Below are 24,204 nucleotides of genomic sequence, written 5' to 3' on the forward strand. Positions count from 1 at the left end.
ATCAATAGCCAGAGAAGAGAATGGAGGGCAGAAGCCAGACATTTTAGGGTATCTTTGGATTGAGAATGAACCAGTCGCCTTCTATTTGAGGGAGATCCTGAGTGGCTTTCTTTAATGGCAAGAACACTTCAAGGCAATAGCTCCATCCTGTGGTATTAAAATGACCAGAACTGAGTGTAAGGACTGTACTTTGTAACTGCCTGAGTTTCTTCAAAGGAGTATGTATCCTAGGGGCAAGGGAAGAGGAAACTTGAGTTTCTTCTGATTATAAGGTCATCCCTTGATTCGCCTTCATCTGCTTTGAGAGTTATAGGACAAAAATTTGTTTTAATGGTAGCTGCAGGGATTGATTGATTTCATCCAATTCTTTCATTCACTTCCTTTCCTTGGTCGTGCCTGGGAATCTTTGCATCCCCATTCAAGGAATTCTGGGCCTTCAGTGAACCACAGGAGCTTGGTAAGGGGGTGTCTAAAGCAGGAGGCCATAGAAGAAGTCTGCTTTTTCTTGAAGTAACTTGCCCAAGGTCATTGCGATGGCGGCAGAATTAAGATTTGAACTTAGTCCTCTGATTCTAAATTCTCCTCTCACTCTGTCATGCTACTTTCCTGTAATACTGTTGTCTTGGTATTTTGGAGGCTAGGGAGAGGGGTAGGGGCTAGATCGAGATTTCATTGGTATTAGGAACTCCAGGGTGAGGAAATTCCTTCTACCAATTCAGGTTATCACTTCCTCTGCAAGTTATGGTCTTAGAGTTGACTAGAACACTGATAAATTATGTGACTTGTCCAGGGTTACTCAGACAGTATGTGTCAAAGGCAAGATTTGCACTCACATCTTCCTGACTCCAAGTCAACTTTCTATCTATGGTGACACACTGCCTCTCAATTTCATTTTTGAACTTTTAAGTAAACCTTGATATAAATTTCCCATTGCTTTGATCATGCTCTTCAGAGAAGATACAACTTAGAACTCTCTCTCTCTCTCTCTCTCTCTCTCTCTCTCTCTCTCTCTCTCTCTCTCTCTCTCTCAAATCTTCCAGGATTTAAGACCCAGAATCTATTATTTGTGTGTGTGCGTGTGTGTGTGTGTGTGCTGTGTATTTCAAGATGAGACCAGAAGGCCCCAGGACATTGCTTCTCCCCTAATTTCACCCCAGTTTAAAGTACAAAAGAGGCAGGCTATGTCATTGGTCATTGGACCAAATCATGCCTTAGACAGGGGGTTGGGCTCTTGAAGCTTTTCCAATCCTGAGATCCCGTAATTCTCTAAACTGTTCCCATTCCCCTCTGGAGGAGTTTGACCCTCAACAGGATTGGGAAATGAAGCATGTGGCAAAAAGGACCTATGAGTGTTCATAGGTGGTTCTGTTCAAATGCTTGCTAATTTTTAACTCCGCTTTTGAGTGCGCATGTAATAATGGAAGCAAGTTTGCTAACGCACAACTTTGGAAACGTTCCTGAAAAGGACTTTCAAAAAGCCCTCCTTCTAGTTCCTTTTCATTCTTAGGTCATTATTACAGCTGTGCTTCACCTGCCTACTTTTTCTATTTCTAGTCTTTTTCCTTCTTGTATCTGCCTTTGGATTTGCTCTGACATATTTCCCTTCTCTCCAAATAATTGGTATTTTCCATGTCTTGTTCTACCCAAGGTTTCTTTTTTTTCTCATTTCGTTAAAAGTGCCAAATATTGCCACAACACTTTTCTTCTTTTTTTCTACAATGTTTCCTGATTTTCTGTTTCTTTCTCATAGTCCTTGCCTCTGTCTGTTTATTCCTTCTCTCCATTTTCCTGTTTTTTCCTCTGTGTTCAGTCTTTCTATCTCCAGTCTCCCTCCTCTGCTTTTTCTTCTTTCCTCTGCTCTGCTGTCTCTCTTCTCTTCCCTTATTCTGCTCCCCTCCTGGGTGTTTCTCTGGCCCACCTTTCCTCCTCCTCTCAGCCTTCGTTCTCTTGTTGGTGGATGGGGGCTGATACTGCAAATATCACAAAAATAATTTCATTCAGAATAGATGGTTCCTGTGGTGTTCTTGATGACAGTGCTTCTGGGCCAGCCTATGGTCACTGAGCTTCATAGGTTGGGAAACTGAGTCTAGGGACGGTGTTCTGTAATTGCCTGTGGTCCCAACACAGGTAAGCAAAAGCAAAAAGCATTTTTCCTGTCTACCCCTTTATTCTCTAATTTAGCACCGGGATTTTGGAGCTCATGATCCTGAGAAAACTGTGACCCTCCCATCAGATTGTGTTCAGTTTGAGTCTCCTATTTATGTTGTAAAGCATTAGGTCAATTGAGATAAGAAGGGAAAGGAAATAGACATCTCTTATCCTCTCCCCATTTCTGAAAAATTCATAAGCATATTCATGTAGTGAGCACTGTTTGATCACGTGGTCCCAGGTTTATTCAGGAACCAGTATTATATTACATACTTGCAGTATGAGACCTTCCCTCTGTGCAGCCGGACAAGACACTTACACAAGAGGGGGAAAGGGGGATTCGATTTAGAACCCACTTGGCTACCCCTGAATTCCTAACTCTCTCTTTGGGCTTTGAATGCTGGGAGCTTTACATACTGATGGTGGCCAAGGACTGGTCACATGGGTCACAGTGATCTATACCTATGGTCAAATTAAGTTTTTGCAGAATGATGCCAGAATGATGCCAATATGTGTTGGCTATTTTTTTAAAACAAGAAATCTTGAGGAGATCCAAAAGAGATCCCTTTGCTTCATCCTGGCCTTTCTTTCTCTTCTTCTTTTCTTCATTCTCAGCTCTTTCCCTGAAACTAACTATGTTTTCTCTTACCCTTACACACATCTCAGCCCAAAAGATAAATGATTTAAATTTTACCACATTGTTTTCATTCCAGAAACAAGTCTTATAAGACTTGCTTGCAGCCCATATCCCTGAAAGAAAATCCTTCCATGGTTCTATCATGGTAGGCATTTCCTTTAAGCAAAGCAGAAATTTTGATTTGGCATCTCTGTATGAGAGGCAAGGTGGCAGAATGGGTAGAAAGCTGACCTTGGAGCCAGGAAGACCTGGGTTCAAGTCATACCTCTAACATGTATAGGCTGTGTGACCCTGGTCAAGTCACTTAGCCTTTAGGGCAGTGGTGTCAAACTCGAATACAAACAGGGCCACTAAATCATACATAAAGCTGCCTCTGGGCTGCATATCGACTTAGAAAACCACATATTAACATTATCTGTGTTCTATTGTATTTTTGTTTATTATTATTAAATATTTACCAGTTGCATTTTAATCTGGTTCCTGACACTCTGGAGTCCTGGGGGTAAGACACCTCTGCTTTAAGAAAGTCTCTGCCACTGTAACTTGCAGAGGTAGTGCTGACTTGCATTGGTAGAGAGTTCCCTATGCAAATGAAGCCACAGGTCCAATCCCTACTCCTATGATCTATTTCAGTATAAACTCAGAGAATTCCTCTTCCAGAATGGTTTGCCTTTCTAGATCAGAATGTTCATGATCTCTAATAATGGTTCTTTGATACTTAGCACTGGTTTGAAGTTAAAATCATTAAAAAAGAATGATTAAAGTAGGGGCATGATTTAAAAAGCTATACCTAGCACATAATAGGTTAATAATAATAATCAATATTAATAGGAGGGTAAGATACTTGTTAAACCATTTTCTTTTCTTTTCCTTTTTGGAGGCAATCAAGGTTAAGTGACTTGCCCAGGGTCACACAACTAGTAAGTGTTTTGAGTCTGAATTTGAACTCAGGTCCTCCTGACTCTAGGGCCAGTGGTACTTTATTCACTGTGCTGCCTAGTTGCCTTTAAATCATTCTCCATAATTAATACTGGTTAATTAATGATTATATTTTTAAAAGGTACATGATTTGAAAATTGTACTGAATACACAGTCAGTTAATAATTAATTTATGTTATTAATTAATAATACTTTTCCTGGGGGGATAAAATACTAGTTTAACCATTTTCCTTAATTAATAATGATTAGTTAAGGATTGCAATGTTTTAAAAAAGGTACATGATTTGAAAGTATCTAGCACACAGTAATTGTTATGAATTAATAATAATTTTCTGGGGGATAAAACACTTTAACCATTTTCCATATTTAATAAGGCTTAATTAATGATTGCAATACTTTTTAAAAAGATACATGATTCAAAAGTACCTGGCATACAGTTAATAATTAATATTATTAATTAATAATAATTCTTAGAAGAAATATGATACATCCTCTATAATTATTTAATTGATCATTATAATGATTTAATTAACATTATTAATGAATACTTATTTTCCTGGGGGGGGTAAAATGCTCAGTTTACCACACTCTAGAATTGCTAATTACTAATTAATGATTATGATGATTGTAAAAGGTACATGATTAATTAAGAAGACATGCCTGGCACCGAGTAGATGCTTAACAAATTCTCGTTGATTGATTGATTAGGTGGACAAGGTAGAGAATGAAGCCTAAAGCTTACGGGGCTGACAATCCGCTGGGGAATTAAGGGCTCTGATGGGGCCGGTATTTCTGAAATATTCTGCTAGGGATGACATGGTACCCTTGACTGAAGCGGACCTGTAAAGGCCGCCATGTTCCTCTCATCCTAACCTACCTTTTGGGCTTTAGGCATATCGGTGTGGCGTTGGGCACGCACCGAGCGAGCTGACTTGGCTGGCTTAATTGGCGCACAGTACATCTCTAGCCGCCTCAGATCACAGCTCCGGAAGCAGCATTCATCCACGATCCCTGTGTGGTGTAAACGCCGACTGCTAGAGCCATACCCAGTGGGCTTGCCTGGATAAGACAAAGAAGAGAATGGTGTAGCCTTAGAACAGAATACGTTTCAGCTTAAGGTAAAAAAAAAAATTATAACAATGAACATTTCTATAGCATCTTAAGGTTTGCAAAGCACCTTCATTTTACCCTCCCAACAGCCTGTGAGATCAGTGCTATTCTTAGCCCAACTTTACAGATGGAGAAACTGAGGTTGAGGGGGTGAAATGACTTGCCAAGAGTCATCCTGCTAGTAAGTGTCTGAGGCAGGAATGAAAGTCAGACCTTCTTTGAGACAAACTACAATGTTTTCAGCCTTAATTCCTAATTTCTCTTGTTACTTATTTAATTTAGCTCAAAAGAGCAGTTATTCTACATTTAATTTAGGAAGCGAGAATTTTGGTCCATCTATCTGCTAATTCACTTAACAAACATTTACTGGGTATCAAGGTGGAGCTGTCCAAAGTCCATCATGCATCATCCTCATTAGGAAGTCATAATGAGATTCTTTAAAAAAAATGGTGACCTATGATTTTATAGGTGTAGGAGCTCCCAGTGTGGAAATTCTCTTCACTGATACAGATTGGCAACTTCTCTGTTTTAGAGATTTGCTGAGAAATTCAGTGACTTGCTCACAGTCATACAGCTGATTAAGGATAAGGGGCAGGATTATAAACAGGCCTTCCTTCAACACAGTTACAGCTTTCTAATCAAAGGACCTGCCTTCAGATCCCACCATGGTCACTTACTACTCTTATCAACTTGGGTAATTTACTTAACTTCTCCAGGCTTCAGTCTTTTCTTTGTAAAATAAATAGGTTGGACTAGATGACTTCTAAAAGCCATTCATTGCCCGATCTATGATCCCCTATTTATTATTCCCTGCTGCCTTGAGTTCGGTGATAGTTTCCCCCACCCTAGAGAAGTTAAGGCACTTGCTGGTTTTGTCCCTTTGTCTCAGTCCCCATCACCACCTGCCTCTTTGCTCAGATGGCTAATTGTCTCTGACAACTCCAGAACCAAAATATTTCCCATAGTTAAGATGGGGGACAAGACAGGTTGGCTGTGGGGTTCAGGAGAGCTGGGCAATTGTAACTCAGCCTGGCTGTGTTTGTGGTATCCCTGGGAGAGTGATACTACTTTCTTTCTGAGAGCAAATCTGGGAGGTGGCCCCCGCTCCAATGTCGGGGAAGGGCAGGGCAGCTGGCCCTCCTCTCTGTCTCCGTGGTTTTCTTTGCTGGTGTTAGATCCACTCTGTCTCGTTACTTTAGCAGGCAGCTTTACCCTCAGCTGAGAATCAACTGGCCCCCTGAGCTCTGTAAACAATGTTTTTTGTTTTGTTTTGTTTTATAATTTTTTCCAGAGACCGTAAATTGGAGGAGAGGGGAAAACAAGCTCACGTGGTCCTCAGCCATTCACAGAGGACATCCATAGGCTTTTTTTTCTTTGCTGAGTTACTGGACATTTCAGGAGGCCAAAGGAGTCAGGCCGCCAAGAATAGATGCTAAACTCTGGTTTCCTTTCAGAAAAGATGAAAACGTGGAGGAGAATACAGGAAGTTTTTCTCTCCCACTGCCCTAGAATGCATAAAGGGCAATAGTTGCTGGGGACTGGAGGGCTGGGGAAATAAACCCTCTTTACAAGATGTGACAAGGAGTTTGATCAAGGGAGATCTGGCAATACAGGGTGGGACCCAGAAGCTTTCTAGCTTGGCCACTGCAGTGGAAGCATTTTCTTTAGGATCATAGATTTAGTCCTAGAAGTGATCTTAATTAACATTCATCTAACCCACTCCTTTCATCTTTCATCTGGGGAGATGGAGGCCCAGAGAATGGCAATGACTTGCCCAAGGACACATAGCCACACACACATGGTAGAATGGAGCACTGCAGGGGGAGTGACACAGAGTCCATGTGCCACTGGCTTGGTGCTTTTTTTTTTTTTTTCAGAGCTGACATATATGCCTGAACTTCCTTACAGTAGGGGAAGTCACCAACTCTTCTCAGTGGTCATTACCTCTTCCTAATGGTATTATCAACCTTTTATAACTGAGGACGTGGAGTCTCAGAAAAATTGTGACTCCCACAATCACACAGCCCCAGTGAGTTTTGGTGATGGGACAACATAAAGCTTGGTCCCTTGGGCAAATATGGCAGTCGTCTGTATGTTGGGAGGGGATGTGTATGATGGCTTTGAATCTCTTCTAATTTAATGAGTTTGGAGACCCTACCAGTTTGCAGTAAAGACTCACTATAAACTTCTTCTCAGTGGTTGGTAGGGAGTCGTTTGGATGGAAGGTCTGGATTCCACATTTAGGTTTCCAGCCTCATCTCTTTTCACCCCTCCAGGGCTTATACAAGGAGACTTGTTGCTGTAGGCTAAAACAGGAAAGCCAGTGCAAAGGCTGTGGAACAAAATGCTGAAGCTTCTGCCTTAAAAGAAACTGGTTTCTCAAATGGCCCCTAAATCTGAGCCTCTGCAGTTAATGACTGATTTTCAGAAGAGATGATCCTGGTTGTATCTGGTTTTAAAAGACCCCTTTCCATCCTTCCTGCTGGTAACGTTGCTGTATCTCTATTATTAGGCGTAACATTGACAAGAGTACCTTTGTAGGGCATTTTTTCTAGTGCGGTCCCTTCAAACCAGCCATTAGAGAGTCTCTCATTTCTATACTTAGCCACAACAGCAAGTGAACATTTCTGTAGCATTCTCTACGTCCCAGGCACTGTCCTAGGTAGGCTCTTTACAATTGTTAACTCATTTGATCCTCACAACAACCCTGGGAGGTAGGTGCTATTATCACCCCCATTTTACATATGAGGAAACTGAGGCAAACAGGGGTTAAATGACTTGCCCAGGGTCCCACAGCTAGTTAGTGTCTGAGACTGTATTTGGACTCAGGTCTTCTTGACTCCTGGCCCAGTGCTTTATTCATTGTACCACCTTGTTGCTAAGTCATGAGAAACAATATATCATAGTGGATAGAGAGATGACCTTAGAGCCAGGAAGAACTGGGTTCAAGCCGCATCTCTGACCTATACTGAACCCTGCCTGGCAAGTTACTTAACCTCAATGACTTGAGAGGGTGCCAGATTGCATCAGGAGAGGTAGGTTCCTCCCCTAGGAGTTCCCCTTCAATGAAATCAGAGGCTCAGGGTCCTTACTTAGCTAACTAACTCAGCTTCTTCAGGCCACTGCCATCATTGTGGGTGTCAGGCTAGTTATGGACAGAAATACAGACCTGGTGATCTGTTCAAAAGGAAAATGGGCTTCTTTGGGAAGAAGGGGGTTCCCTGGAATGGATCCCTTGGAGCATAGGCTGCTCCCTTGCCCAGACTCTGTGATCTCGCTAAACCGACCTTCTTGCTGACCCTCACACAACACTTCATTTATCATCTCTGTTCGTTTTCACTGGCTGTTCCTGATGCCTGGAATGCACTCCCTCCTCGTCTCTGTCTCTTCAATGCTTCTGTTTCCTGCACAACTCAGCTCTACCACTACCTTGTACACACAACCCTTCTCAGCACACCTGTTCCCCTAGATGCTAGTGTCTTCCCATCTCAGGCTACCCTCCATCTACTTGGAACACATCTTGTGTATTCTCATTTATGTTTATGTTGTCTCCCTCATTAGACTGTAAACTTCTTGAGGGCAGTGACTGTTTTTGCTTTTTCTTTGTATCCCAAGTGCTTAGCACATTGTAACTGCTTAATAAATGCCTCTTAATTGAAAAAAAAAAGTCTTTCCTGATTCCCCAATTGCTGGTGCTTCCCTCCTTCATAGACCCTGCAAACTGCCTGGCATTTATTTTGTATATGCTTTTGTGTGTTGTCCCAAAGTCTTCAGTTTTAAGCTATTAAAGTTTAAAAGCATTCTGAGGCTACTGAAACCCTAAAGGTTTGTTTCACAACAACCCCTATGTGTACATTTTATAGCCCCCAAAAGAATGGGAGGTACTTGATGGAAGGGATTGTTTCATTTTTGTCTTGGACTATGCTCAGGATCTAGTGTGGTACTTGGCCCCTAGGAGGCACTTAACAAACGCTTGCTGATGGATCAATAGAATAGAACGGATTTGTTTTCATTTAGACAATGAATTGGTTGGTCACTGAGATTCCCTCCAAATCTGAATATCCATCCTAATGATGGTAAAGATGAAGAGAACTGAATTTAGAATGACAGAATCTAGGTTTCAGTTCGATCTATGTCATGGAATACCTGGGGGATCTTGGTTTGCTTCCCTAGACCTCATTTTCTTTATTTGCGAAATGAAGGGGTTAGTCTAGCTGGCCTCCGAGGTCTCTTCCACCTCTAGTTCTGAGACCGAGACCCTTCTTAGGAGAGCTATGTCAGTCAGTATGGACTGATTTAATATATACACATCCGTGGCAGGAAGGAGCAGCAGGTCTCCCTTCCTTGGGAGACCCTTCCCATCATGGTTATTGTTCGGGACCACAGTAAAGCCAACAGGCCTGAGAGGAGAGGGCATGGCTCATCCATTTGCCCCCAGTGAAGAACTCTAACTTGGGTAGAGAAATTGTATGGGACAATTCTGTGGAATCCCTGCTAACAGGCAGTGGGATGGGGCTTTCACTTGTCAGTAGCTAGGGAGTCCTGAACAGGGGCATAAGGGAAGGTGATCACAGTCATGTCTATTGACTTATTCTTTCATTCCTTCAAACGCTAATGAAGTATGTGCTATTTTTCTGTGCCAGACTCTGTGTTAAGTACTGAGACTAAGAAAGAAAAAGCAAAAATAGACCTTGCCCTCAAAGAGCTTACAGTCTAATGAGGGAAAGAGACGTATACAAGACGTACACTTCCTTCTGGAGTGTGCCTTTTCTGACTCTACGCTGCTCTTCCTAGCTTTGATCTCCTGGTAGGAACTCCATATTCCTGGGTCCAATTTAGCTATTTGGATTTAGTTGCCCCATTAATTCTGACTAGATCTGGCACAATATCACTCTCACAGATCATGATGTGGACCATGCCCTCTTTCCTGGAGTGGATTCTTCCCCTGGTGCCATGTTGAAGGCCTCTTAATTTACAGTACTTCCTAGGGAGCAGTGGTTTAGCAAATATCACAATGAGGGTTTTGAAAATAATGTGCTACATCTGTGCAGAAAATGAGATGTTCTCAAATGATTTTCTTCTCCTCCTCTCATCTCCTCCTCTTATCTCCTCTCACCTCCTCTCCTCTTCTTTTCTTCTTTTTCCTCCTTTGTCTTCTATCTACTTCAGATAAAGCATTTTTCTTTCTCTGTATTGATCATTTTCCCCAGAAAACTAACCGTACTAATGTTATCCAAAAAGCTGAAAATGAATTTCAATTTCATTGTTCCTTTGATTGTCTGTCTAAAAGATGAAATGAATTACAGTGTTGGGTTCTTAGCTTATAGGTATTGGTGTTAACAGTATTTTAGTTTTAGTCTATAGACATAATGGTGAAAATGGATAGAGTGCTGGGCTTGTCATTAGGAAGATCTGGATTCAAATTCCAGATCTGCTCCTTCTTATTTGTGTAACTTTGGGCAAGTCACTTAACCTCCGTAGAATTCCATGCTCCCATTGTAAAATGAGGAAGTTGGACCAGATGACCCGTGAGGTGTCTTCCAGCTCTAAATCAACAATTCTGGGAAGCATGAGACACGTGAAAATCTCTTTTGCTGGAGAGTTCCCAGGCCAGGATTTCCCCATACTGACCAGACCAAAGCTCCTTCCCAGACTTCATGTATGCATACATGGAATGGCAAACAGTTGGTACAAACTGGCGAACTCACCAGAAGTTGCTCTCTTGCCTCAGTCCAAAATGTTTCTATCTTTAGGCTAAAATCAAAGGAGACTGCATGTCCCACTAAGCTCAGACACGTGTCCCCCCCACCTCAATCATATTACAAAATGTCTCTCACCAGTGAGCAAGAACCAATAACATTGAGTTCAGCAGGTGATGATTGGGTATACAAATGGATATTCCCCCATTCTCATTTTCTGCAATATCATATTTTATCTAGTATGGTCTTGACTTTTTGGCCATATGACATACCCCTCCCCCTCCCATTTTCTTCATCTATCACGGTAATTTGAATAAATTATTTTAAAACTTTTGAAATTCCTCTGCTCCCTTTCTACTCTCTCTTCTCTATTATTGCACTAACAGCAAACATTTTTTAAGACAAAAGGAAAAAAGCCCACTAGCTTTTAGCTGAGGATCACAACAAAAACAGGCTTAGGTTACTCTTGATCACTGGCCTCATGTTCAAGTACATGTGGTCCCAGGGTACAGCCCAGACACAGAGGGACCTGTACTCTTATTTTCAGACTTTTATGGGTACTGTTTAGTCTTACATTATTACCATTTCTGAATATATTTCCTCTACCCCACCATGGTAAAAAAGAGTTACACAAGGAGTTACAACACAAGTAATCACATCTGATGGTGTATGCCACATTCCACCCCTAGAGTCCCTCACCTCCTTCCCAACATCATGTGTTCTTTGAGAGCACAGTTAGTAATTGGCTGCCTTTTGGAGTTGTTTTCATTGACATTATTGGAAAACTACATTTAGTCTGGGTGACCCTGAGATTTGTCAAGGAGACAGAGCAACGTTGCAGACACAAAATGGGAAAGGTGTCCATGAATCATTTGGGCACTTGCAGAAGTCTACCTTCTTTACTGTTTTCGTATTATTTTATAGAACACTAGACAGACAAAGTAATGAATAGAAACAACCAAAGTATTTGGGGGAGAAGTATTATACAATGGTTGGAATTTATGTACGCTTGGTCCCAGAGTAGCTAAGTTACTCTCTCCCCTTTCCCCCTTCCCCTTTGCCTTCTCGCTGGTAAAATAAGGGATTCGAGGTAGAGGATTCCCAAGTTCCTTTTAACAAAATTCAATTCAGCAAATGTTTGAGTACCTACTATGCACAGAGCGCAATGCAGGGCAATAGGGATATAAATCCATTCATGATGGATTTATTAAGCTTCTACTAGGCATAAAGTGCGGCATCTAGGTGGCGCACTGTCTAGATACCTGAGTTCAAATCCAGCCTTAGAAACCTCTTAGTTGTGTGATCTTGGGCAAGTCACTGAAGAAGGAAATGGCAAACTACTTCAGTATCACTGCCGAGAAAAAACCTATAGATAGAGGTTCATGGGGTCTTAAAGAGCCAGACATGACTGAAATGATTGACCAACAACAATAGTGTGTAAGGCACTATGTTGGTGTTCGAGAGGGAATTGATAAAAGGTTTAGTTGAGATAATGCAGAGTTATGGCCATGGGGCCCCTAGGGGTCCCTGAGACCCTTTTTGGGGGTCCACAGGGTCAAAACTTATTTTCATAATAATACTAAGGCATTTCAATTTCTAATAAAGTAAATTTTGATAGAGATAATTCACATAAAGAAAAACTCTTTGGAGCATCCTCAAGAATTTTTAATCATGTAACAGGATCCTAAGATAAACATTTTGAGAATTACAGGTCTAGGAAACACCTGATGGTCATACTCCTGTGACCAAGCCAGACCTTCTCAGCACTGTAGCACCTTCTCAGCAACTTAGAGTCAGGAAAGTAGCCCATGGTATTGAAGGGATGTGTGACTTAGGTAGAGTCACACAGCCTGTATGCATCAAAGCATCCTTTCTTCCTTATACTTAGGCCTTTATGGATCCCAGACCAACTCTCTAACCACTGTGCAATGCTGCCTCTCTGTGAGTTGGTAGAGATACAAGAACAAAAAAAATGAAATAACCCCTGCCTTTAAGAAGCTTATATTCTCTTGGGGGGGAAAACAGCATACACAAAGATAAGTAAATAAAAAGTATAGAGAAAACAATACAAATCCATTTCCAGGGAGTGAGATCACTGACATCTGGGGTGAATTCACAAAGGCACAAAGGCCTGGTGTTCGTGCTACTAGAGTTGTGATTCGAGAGAAGCTTGGGATTCTTCAAGGTAGATGGAGGTGGAGATGGGGAAGGGAGCCCCTTCTAGACCTAGTAGAGAGCTTGTACAAAGTCTTAGAGGTGGGAGATTTTGTAGGAGAGACACATAGAAAACTTGAGGAGCTTGTAGTTTATCCTCTGGGCATTTGGAGAGTTCCTTGTGACCCTATGAGTATTAAGACACACTCTTTTGGAACCAAGAACCAAAGAGCCAAACACCCCTTCACAATGGAAGCATATCCTTCACTAGTTTGGTCTTAAATATTGATTATCTCTGCTTGTTGTTGGGGGCAGTGCATTAGATGGAGAATGCCTGTGGTTGCCCTCTCCAGTCATGATGACATCATTCCAAAAGTCCCATTCTCTTGCCTTGTCAGGATGAGACACAGTGTTGTGCAGGTGTATAGATTTGAAATTGAGGCATCTCTGCTCAAAGCCCAGCTCTGTCCCTTGTGGCCTTTGTGAGTTGAGCAAAATAGTTAGCTTTTCTGGGCCTCAGTTTGTTTATCTGTAAAATGGGTGGAGATAAATTCTGACTTCTGAGATCTAATTCTCTGATTTTTTGATCTTATTATCCTTTTTTGAACCTTAGTTTCCTCATATAAAATATGAGGAGGTTGGACCGAATGGCCTCAAGGGTCCTTTCTAATTTAAATCTAGGATCCTATGAACAAAGTCCTTGTAATTACTCACACTTTAGAATGAAGCTTGTGGAGATAAGCACATTATCCACAGAATCCCTCTTACTGGTATTTATTGGTGTCCTTGGGATTCTTTCCCTCCCTCCCTCCCTTCCTTCCTCCCTCCCTCCTTTCCTTCCTTCCTTCCTTCCTTCCATCCAGTCTGCTCTCTAGGGATTTCCTGACATAAATCAAGGATTATTTAGTAGGATATCTGACCACTATTTTAACTCATCCTTCGAACACACCACGAGCAGACGTAGTGTTTAGTCACAAAGCACAGCTCTTTTCATGATTGTTGGCCAATGCACAGAATTCCAATGGTTAAACAGCTGGCTTCTATAATAACAGCACTTCCCTTTAAATAATTCAGGGCCAGTGAAGTAATTCAACACTCTCCAGAGCTAACTCACTAGTTACAAGGATGGGAGGCAGAATTGTGGCATCATCAAACCCACAGTAATTCATTCTGCCTGGGTCCATCATCATCAAACTGTTTTCCTTTGGCCTGGAGCAAAGAGGGATATGGAGATCTCACCTGTGGTAATCGCTAACAAAGCAATCTTGGTTGAGCAAGGGCACCTTCACTAAGATGCTGTGTAAGCTATGGATAGATTTAGGTTTCAGCCATATCGATGGAAGTATAGTGGGGACATAGGGCCTGGAGTTAAAATTCCTTTGAAATCTTCTCTCTACCCAATTGGACAGCCTTTCCTTAAAAAAATCTCAGCAGTGAAAAGGAATTCTTTGGGAAGTCACTTATCCTTTGATGAATTTTCTCATCTATAAAAGAGAGTACTGGACTAAATCCCCTCGAAGTTCCCCTCCAGCCCCAGATCTGTGATCCTATGATCCCATGGCATGGACTCTGACTCGTAGAGCAATGGATTTGGAATGAGATGCTATGGGACAAAGTGTTGTCTCTACCACTTACTGCCTGTTGGACTGGGAGCTAGTCACTTGTCTCCTTGAATTTTCACTTTATTTCTATAAAATGATGCATCAGACTTATGCTACTGACTCTTAAGCATTGTTGTGAGAAAGTTTTTTGTAAATATGACCTGTTGCAATGATTAATATGCCTTTAACATCTGGAGTTTTGGAAAGATGAAGAATTGGCTTGAATTTATAAGCTTCTAAGTGATCATTTTAAAAGTCCATGCCCATTAATAGTTTCCAAACAGGATAAATTCTGTCCAAACCTCCATGCTTTAAACTAACCATCTTAGAAAACAAGACATAAAAGTCAGATCTGCACACTAGGCTTTGAGGAGAAATCGCCAAGAAATTCATAATCACCAATATCAATGGAGGCGATCAATGGTACTCTCCTTGTGAAGCCCAGGGCTTTGTCCTTGTCTCTATGCTGTTTGACCTTTTCATCAGTGTCTTGGATGAAGGTGTAGGTTCGATTTGTAGATAAAACAATGCTGGGGAGAATAACAAGTGCGTTGGATGCCAGAGTAAGAATCCAAAAATATCTCAACAGGCTTGAATGGTTGCATCCCTTCAATAAGGGATGGCTCTCTGGGCTGGGAGAGGAGAAAGAAGTGAATGCAAGGGGAATTTTAGGTGATGTAAAAAATGATTTTAATGGGATTCATTGGCCCTATAGTTTGAGTTAAAATGATTAACTCTGACCTCTCTCTCTCTCTCTCTCTCTCTCTCTCTCTCTCTCTCTCTCTCTCTCTATCTCTCTCTCACACACACACACACATGCATCTCTCTGTCTCTGTCTCTCTACCTCCTTCTCCCTCTCTCTGTCTGTCTCTTTCTCTCTTTCTCCCCCTTTTCTCTCTCCTTCTCTTTCTCCTTCTTCCTCCCTACCTTTCCTCTATTCCTCTCTCATTCTGTCTTCCCCTACTCTCTCTCTCATCTCTTTGTCTCTTTCTCTCTCCCTCCCTCCTTCTCTCTCTCTCTCCTCTCCCCCCTTTCTCCCTCCTTCTCTCTCTCCCCCTTCTTCCTCCTTCCTTACCACCTTTCCTCTGTTCCTCTCTCTCTCTCTCTCTCTCTCTCTCTCTCTCTCTCTCTCTCTCTCTCTCTCTCTCTATCTCTTTCTCTTTCCCACACACTCCCGCTCCCTCCCTCCCTCCCCACTAACCCTACCCTCCCATCTTCTAAGCTAAAAAGTGAAAGACCTCACTGTTTTCTAAGAACTGAGAGTCCTGAACTCAGCTAAGGGCATTGTGATTTGGTTCCTGAAAATCTATCAACTTTAGATATTGATTTAACCCTTGGCCCATGTTAATTTTTAATTGGAGAGAATATTTGCCAAGGCAGCAGTGCCTCTTAATTGGATGAGGATATATTTTGCCCCCCTAGGAATCAACACTGTCTCTCCCAGCTGCTGAACCTTCAAATCCACAGAGCAACTACTCTTGTTTCCCAATCAGGTCAAGGCAAAGTTTCTGTCTTGCAGAATTTTAAACGACTGGATCAGAGACTCACGGAGTTGGAAGGGACCTCAGAGGGTCTAATCCCTACCTGACTAAGAATCCTCTCTAAAATATTGCCAGTAGCACTTGCATTGTCTCTGCCAAAAGCTTTCAATGAAGGAGAACACACCACCTTCTGAAATAACCTATTCCATTTTTGGATTGCTCACTTTGCTAGGCAGTTTTCCCTTTCATGGACCCTGTTTCCTCGGCATCTTCTACCCATTCCTTCCAGTTCTTGCCTCCTACGGCCAACCAGAACAAATTTACTCCCTCTTCCATTAAATAGTCCTTCAGAGACTTGAAAATAACGAGCACCATCTTCTCTAAATCTTTTCTTTGCCAGGCTCAGTGCTACTTATTTCTTCCAACCAATCCTTGTACAGCATGGTTTTCAGTTTGCTCATCAACCAGCTCTGCCTTGTGCCACTGACTAAAGCCCCTTGCCTTAGACAAGGGCACACAGGTTCCATATAAGGGAATGATGACTGATCACAAAGTATGTGTTATCACAATGAGGAAGGCTATGAGGCTGGTACAAGGAAGCTGGTGCCAGCAGCCTGGGGGCTTCCTCTCTGTCTTCAAACAGAAGAAAGAAGGCATGAGCAGGACCTCTGAGTTGGTGTTTTAGGTTCATGCTGCTTCCGCCACTGTTTGTCCATGAATGAGGGAAAACAAGAGCCAGGCAAGACTTTTTGCAGTGGAATTGGAGCATCCACTGGTGTTTCTGGGTGCCTTTCTCTGCGCATACATGTTTGTCTTCCTCTGTCTTGTCTGGGTTCCTTGGGAAGTACTGTGTGCCAAACCATGCTATAAGCAGCCTGAGGTCTTGGGCACACTCCCCAAGCCTTCCATTTCCCCTTGGGCATGTCTTTGTCAGAGGTCAAGGAATTCTGAAATCGGAGGTTGGGAGACCACTCCCTAAAGCCTTTCTCAATCTCTTGGGTATGTCTTTATTATGGAACAAGGGATTCTTCTACCAGTAATTGAGGGACTACTCCCTAAACCCTGCCCTATTCTCTTAGAGAGGAAGGGATTCTACCACTGGATTGCTGAGACCCTCACAGAATGGATAAGTCAAGGCTGGACAGACTCATTTCAAATCACCAAACATTTACTCAGCCTCTATTGTGTACTAGGCATCTTGTCACAACATGACTCTGCAGAATTGGTCCTTGCCTCACATACCCTCACTGGGTTGCCATTGACTTAACACCTCACTTCTCTTGGGAGGGCCTGCCTCAGTCAAGTGTGGTGGAAGACTCCTCCCGCCTATGTTTCCAAAGTCTGTGGTAATGGTACAGAGAGCAAGGCCTTGGGCTGGATTAACTGGGGCTTCTGGAGCGGAAATATTATCATTTTAGGATCCTTTGGAGAAATAGGCTAACAAAAAGAGTGGGAGGCAACGTGATGTATTGCTTTAGACCAATACAATGCCCTGGAGGGCGAGAACCTTGCCAGGACAGCACAATTTACAAGCCTAGGTCAGATTCCAGGGCTTGAAAGTGATAGATACTGCCAACAAAATTATACTTTGGCAACAGAAATGCTTTGCTGGACAGAAATTCAGTTCTAAGAAGATGGCTTGGCTTATCAAGGTCTGAGATAAGATAATTAGATGCCAAGAGATCATTGTTACATTTTAATTCTTTCAGTAGAGCATGGAATATAAGGTAGCTACTAATTTTTTTTTTAAAAACCCCACTCTCTATTCTATAGAATATACTGTGAAGATTTACTTGGTTAAACAGAAAACATAATATGGTTGTTATCGATGTAAATTGGATGCCACTGGATTCGCTAATCATGCCAGACTAAATTTGATTCAGAGGTGATGTGGCATAGCAGGTAGAAAACCAGACCCTGAGTCAGGAAGCTGAGTTCAAGTTCTGACACATATTAGGTAGGTGATCACAGCATTTATTAAGTGCTTACTTTGTACTAGATACCTGTGTTCAGCACTGGAGATTCAGAGAAAAAGCAAAAACAGCCCTTGCACTCAAGGAATTTATATTCTAACGGAGGAAACAACATGTAAATGCTTGGGTATATACTGAGTAGGACAAAGGTGATCTTGATCTATAGACATATTACTGAGATCATTAGTGAAGGGAGTTTCCACCCCGGAAATTCCAATTCTAGTTAAATCACAGGTGTCACTCATCCCCTCCCAATTGTACTCGATTAATTCCAGTGCCTTCTCTCTGCTATTTTTATTTTTTTCTTCTTTTTTTATTTTTAGTTTACAACACTAGGTTCTACATAATTTTGAGTTCCAGATTTTCTTCCCCCCTCCCCCACCTTGCTCCCCAAGATGGCATGGAATCCTATATATCTTCTACGTATAACTTTGCATTGAACTTATTTACAGAATAGTCAAGTTGTGAAGAAGAATTATGACCAGTGGAATGACTCATGAGAAAGAAGAAACAGAACCAAAAAAACCTGCTATTTTCCTATCCTCTATATAACTTGCTTTTTATATATTTGTTAACATGTTGTCTCCTCCATTAGACTGTAAGCCCATTGAGGGTAGGGACTGACTCTTGTCTCTTTCTCTATTCCAGTGCTTAGCACAGTACCTGACACATAACAGGCATTTAATAAATGTTCATTGATTGGTTGGATCATCTCTGCTCCTTTTTGCTTTTGCTTCCTCTCAAATTAAGCACTGGTTAAAATGATTCATTCTGTAGCCCTTGAGACATTAGATCTCACTTCCCTCTTTTGGTACGATGCCAATAGACCCTATTTGAATGGCACCACACCTGAGACATCTGTTAATCGCCCACTCTCCACTAAATATACCTTGGAGGAAACTTTGGTAGAAGTGGTAGAAAGATCTCTCATTTTGGAACTATAAGAAGAGCGCTGGAATTTCGACTTTGCAACTTTGTGACCTTGGGCAAATCACTTTTCTCTGGGACTGTTTCCTCTGCTACAAAATGAGGAAGTTGGTGCAGATGATCGCTACAATGCCATCTGTCTCTAAATCTTACTGTCTTTATTCTTTCTTCTCTTGTTCTTTCCTCCCCCCCATGTGGTTTCTTTTCTCTTCCCCTTTTGAATGCTTACAGAATCTTCTTCCTTTAATTCTGTTGTCACAAGCTCTGTTGTGAAACCTCCCCTGATCTCCCCAGATGAAAATGTTATGTCTCTCCTCAAATTTTCCACTATAGGGAGGCAGAGGAGCAAAGTGGAAAGACAAAAGATATGGGTTCAAATCCTGCTCTCCTGATCACTACCCCTGTGGCCCTGGGCAAACTATTTAATGTCAGTAGGCATTGGTTTCCTCATGTATAAAATGTGGTAGTAGAAGGAGTGGACTCGATGGCCCCTCAGGTCTTTTGTAGCTTGAGATCTATGATGCCCTTTGCCTGATATTCTCCTTTGACTCTATCATGCCTTACATTGAATTATACTTTTTTGTATAAACCTCATCTCTCCCCACTAGAATATAAGCCCTTTGTGGGAAAGGACTGGATCATTTCTTTATAATCTTTGCATTTCCAAGGCGTAGCATGGTACCTTGTATATCCATACACAATACACAAAGACATAATTGATTTGTATACGAGGTACCATGCTATATAGCATCCCCTCCCTACCCCCCCCCCCACCCCCGCACAGAGCCAGAGTTGTACTAACTTGGAATTTTTGAGTGGTGCCTGGGGAGCACTGAGAGGTTAGGTGATTTGCCCAGGGTTGCCCAGCCAGTGAGCAGTAGATGCGGGATTTGAATCCAGGCCTTTCTGACACCAAGGTCAGTTCATACTACATGTCTTTATAAGTAGTAAGTGCTTTCATACATGTTTCTTGCCTTGCAATGTTTGTTGAATTGGGAATACCAATTCAAAGTTTGTCAATGACTTCCATTATCCTTAATATACCCACTATTGAAGCTTAGGACTAAAAAGGTGATTGGTCATCACTGCAATGAATACCCTCTTCTTACAGTCATAGAGCACATGAATGTCAGGAGCTGGAATTGATCTTAGTAGCCATCTAGTCTAGTCCTTTATAGGAGAAAGAATTCCTGAAGTGAGATTGACCAGACCATTTTTTCCTCTTAACCCATTATCTGTGGCAAAGATCAAGTATGAGCTGAGATGAGAGAGAGAGAGAGAGAGAGAGAGAGAGAGAGAGAGAGAGAGAGAGAGAGAGAAGGAGAAGGAGATGTTGAGGAAGCTCGTATCCGAACCGCTCTTATCTCACTTTGGCAGAAGAGAGACTGTGACGAGAATTGGTAAGCTGATTCTGGCTCCAGACTCAAGATTAGAGCCACAACACCAATGTCATTGTCTATAATTACACTTGTTATTATTAGTTTACCCTTTCTGCATCTGGGAAGAAAAGCACCAGAGCCTGAACATAAGGCAGTAGTGAATAGGAGGGAACGCCCGTCTTCTGGTGCCACAAAGCAAAAAATGCGCCAAGTGTGTATTAAAACACATTTTCTTTATTTGCAGCTGCTCTCAAAAGTCTATCGTTTGCCTGTTCTTTGTGACTTGGCTCCAGCACAGCCTCTTGGGGCCCCCTCTCCATCTCGGCCTCCTTATCCTCCACTCTGTTGTATACCTGGAGGCTTTCCCAGGGGTGGGGTAGGACATGGTCAAGAAGGCAGGTGAGGGAGTGATGGCTGCCAGGGACTTTTTTTTTTACTCATTGGAGAGGGATAGTGTCTGGAAGTAGGGAACCCAGTGGGCGAGGTATCCAGATCCCGCACCAACAAGCTCATTTGCCGGGAAGCTGAAGAGAAGGCAGATCTTGGCACAACTAGAGCAGAGGAAGTAGCTGGATTTATTGACAGATTGAACATGGGGAGAAACAGGAAGGGAGGAATCAGAGATAATTACGGTTTTACATAATGTCGATACTGCATCTTGTGCACTTGTTATCGTGTTTTGGTTTTCTAGTTTGGCTGTTCTTTTTCCATTTATCTGTAGCGAGGCTACAATTAAAATATGTTCCTACTGATGATGACGATGACCATAGCCCATGTCTAGGGAGCAAAGGGGATAACCCCAAACAACCAGGAAGCTCAGCAATGAGGAAAATCTTCTGATGAAGGCAAGAAGTCCCTCTTTTTCACAGATCATTGATTTAGAGGAAGGAACTTAGAGGTCACCTTGACTAAACCCCCTATTTGGCAGATGAGAACTCTGAGGCCCAGAGCAGTTAAGGGACTTGCTCAGGATGACACAGTTGAAACAGGAGCAAGATAAATGATTAGAGAAGGATGCTAAGATCATAGTTTTAGAAGTGGAGGGGCCCTTCAAGGACATCTATTCCAGTCTTCTCATTTTACATTGGGGAAACTGAGGCCTAGAGAGAGTAAAGGATTTGTCCAAAATCATACAGACAGGAAGTGACAGTGCCAGGGTATAGCTTTGGACCCATGACTTCAGGTTCTGGGGTCTTTCCTCTACATCAGAGGTATCACACTGTGGTCTGGTGTATGTGTGTGTGTGTGTGTGTGTGTGTGTGTGTGTGTGTGGTGGGGAGGGCAGCAACATTCTTGAGTGTGGAGGAACCAGATTAAAATATAACTGGGAAATATTTAACAAAATGAATAAAAATACAACAGAACATAGGTGACATTAGTATGTTATTTTCTAAGTTAATATGCAGTCTGAAGGGAAATTTATATTCCTAGTGGCTCCTGTTTCTAATTGAGTCTTATGCCACTGTCTTCTACACCATACTCTATAGACATTTCTCAACATACTTTGTTAATTAATCTTCATGGTTGAAAATGAATGATGGAGGAAAAAAATGATGATGATGTAGCCTACTCAAGGTTAGATTAGGACCCATCATTTTCCTCCAGGGCTACAATGAATCCAACTATGATCTTTCTTTCATCGGTCTCTTGCTTATGTTTCCAGTCTCCCCAACCACATCTCCTCCACCATGAATAACGTGCATGCCTGGTTGGTCATTCAGACAGCCCTCTGCTTGCAGTGACAATTGGTAAATGTTCTGCATCAGGGGCACAGAAGGGATAATTCAGGACAAAGCAGGTAGAGAGAGAAGAAAGGCAGGCCCAACATACAAGGTTAAGTTTAGGTACTCACTATTATTTAATGGGATGAAGAAGAAAAATCCTTTAAGGAGAGATAGGAAAGAAACTGAAGGAAGGCTGTATTTTGATAACTTGTCTCTAGAAGATTTTGAAGATATTCATCTACACCATTTTCAGCAATGTGGAGGGTTGGAAAATGTGTGGAAAAATCCTTTCTGTGTCTCTGTTAATTAAACATTACTTTTCTGGCATTAAAGGTCACAGGATCACAAAATTTTAGAAGGCACCCTAGCAGCCATCCATATCTGGAAAGGAATCCTCACTGCAACAGTGCTAACAAGTGGTTGTCCAGCCTTTGACTGGAGACCTCCAGTGAGAGGAGACCTACAACCTCTTGAGGGAATCCATTTGCCCTTTACATATCTCAAATTGCTAGGATGTTTTCCCTACTACTGAATACAAATTTGCTTTGTTGTAACTTCTCAGTGCTCTTGGCTCTTCATTTTGGGGCCAAACAGAGCAAACAGAACCCCCTTTTCCCATGACTGTCCTTCAAATTCCTCCTTGACTCTTCTCCCATATTCTTTCAGCTCTTCTTTGTATCACATGGCCTGAAGTCCTTTCACCATGCTAGCTGCTCAACGAATCACTATCCTTAAACTATGGCAGTTAAGATTTAAGAAACATCTCTAAAATATGGCAAAGCGTCTTTTCTCACTGGTAGGATCCCCCCTCCCCCCCACATTAAAGTGTTTGATTTCTTTAGCCCTCTATAGGCCAAAGTTCAGTCTAGTGATTTCCCTATGACAACGTCTATAATCACAGGGTGAGAATGGGGCCAGATCTCTGGATTCTTCATCCACTATTCAATTTACCAAATGAGGGAGGGTCTATCATTTTCCGGCAGAAATACAATGAATCCAACTCTGATTTTCCATTGAATGGTCTCTTGCTTATGTTGTCAGCCTCTCCACTCGTATCTTTTTCACTAAGCACAATATGCATGCCTGATTGGCCAGTCAGACAATTGTCTGCTTGTAGTGGCAATCAGTAAATGTTCTAAAGGTGGAGAGAATGTAAGTTTGTTGAAAGTTAGGACTATTTATTGTTTTGTCTTTCATCAGATGTAGGTGCTTAATCAACCACTGCCTAGCAAGTGCCTAGCACATAGTAGATTCTTAACAAATGCCTATTGAATGACTGGATAGAAAAATCTCTAGTGCCTACCAAGCGACTGAATTATAGTAGGCACTTAACAAACGCTTGTTGAATGGAGGGAAAGAATGAGTCCTCTTATTGGCACATAGTAGGTATTTGATGCTTATTGATTGTTGGTGGGTGAGGGTATACCACTAAGCTGTGATGTTTCGGGCTATTCCTCCTCTCATTTTTCTTTAATTTCTCAAACACAGGGTCTATGAAGTTTTGGAGTTAAGATTTTTCATCATTTTCCCTAAGGCTGGATTGCTTAGGTGACTGAGAGACTATGATAAGCTTCCCTTGAACTAGTATACCTAGAATTTCCATCCACTTTTGGATCACAGTAGAAACCCCAGGGTTAGTTGGCAATGTTTGTCACCAATCTCTTTGGCAGTCAGCAGGGCCTTTTTTTTAAGCTGGTTGTTTTTTTTCCAGTGGGCTCATTCTTTGAATTGAACAAGAATTTAAGAGAGAGGTGTGGTTTGTTGAAACTAGTCCTTGAGCTGAATCTAGTTTTCATCCTTATTTCATCTGGGACAGATAGTGGGCCTATGCTTATCAGCAGCTTTTCGATCAGCATTGTGAGCTATCCAGAAAGTCTATGACTTCCGCCTTCCCCCTCCCTTAAAAAAATCTAAATTTAATAAGAAAAAAATCTGGTTTTTTTTCAAAGCTTAGCTTGTGATGTTGGCTTGGGGATCAACTTACTTTTTTTCCCTTCTCACACACTCCAGTGTGTCGTGAATGACCACATCTCTCTGCTCTGAAATCCCATCTGAGGCAATAGCTTCTTGTCTTATTCTCGTCAATCACTTCTGTGAATTTCCTGACTTTCTGAGAACTCCAGAAGGCTGTTCTTGGAGGCCCCTTTCCCTTCAGCACAGAAGCCAGCCAAGTTTTGCGAATCTGTCAGTCTATTTGGGAGCCTGCCACATGGTCCCTAACGTGACCCGTGGACAAGGTTTCTCTGGTGATTTAGTGATATTGAGTTAGAGAAAGTGTTGGCTGGACTGTTTCCGTGCCCACCACACTTGTCTTTTATTGTTATTTCTTTGGCTGGGCTCTGGGTGGAGAATTTGGAGGGGATGAGTAGGGGTAATACTAACGTACCAAGCTATTCCTTGGCTTTGGCCAGCAGGAGAGACATTCATGGGCC

General features: G+C 42.0%; 1 protein-coding gene across 5 annotated transcripts in view; it reads right to left on the bottom strand.

Moving 5' to 3' along the window:
- Positions 1–24,204, bottom strand: part of IGF1 (insulin like growth factor 1) — a 115,641-nt gene that overhangs the window by 27,601 nt on the left and 63,836 nt on the right. For 2 of the 5 annotated variants that reach the window (XM_036759008.1, XM_036759010.1), the window contains exons 3-4: positions 4,602–4,783; positions 1,919–1,970 (exon numbers count right to left, since the gene is read on the bottom strand). In XM_036759008.1, the coding sequence (XP_036614903.1) occupies positions 1,919–1,970; positions 4,602–4,783 (234 nt within the window). Of the gene's footprint in view, positions 1–1,757; positions 1,971–4,601; positions 4,784–24,204 lie in introns of all 5 variants that reach the window. The other 3 variants (XM_036759009.1, XM_036759012.1, XM_036759011.1) reach the window with 3 other exon arrangements.

Source organism: Trichosurus vulpecula, chromosome 5 (assembly GCF_011100635.1).
Source record: "Trichosurus vulpecula isolate mTriVul1 chromosome 5, mTriVul1.pri, whole genome shotgun sequence".
Lineage (NCBI taxonomy): Eukaryota > Metazoa > Chordata > Mammalia > Diprotodontia > Phalangeridae > Trichosurus > Trichosurus vulpecula.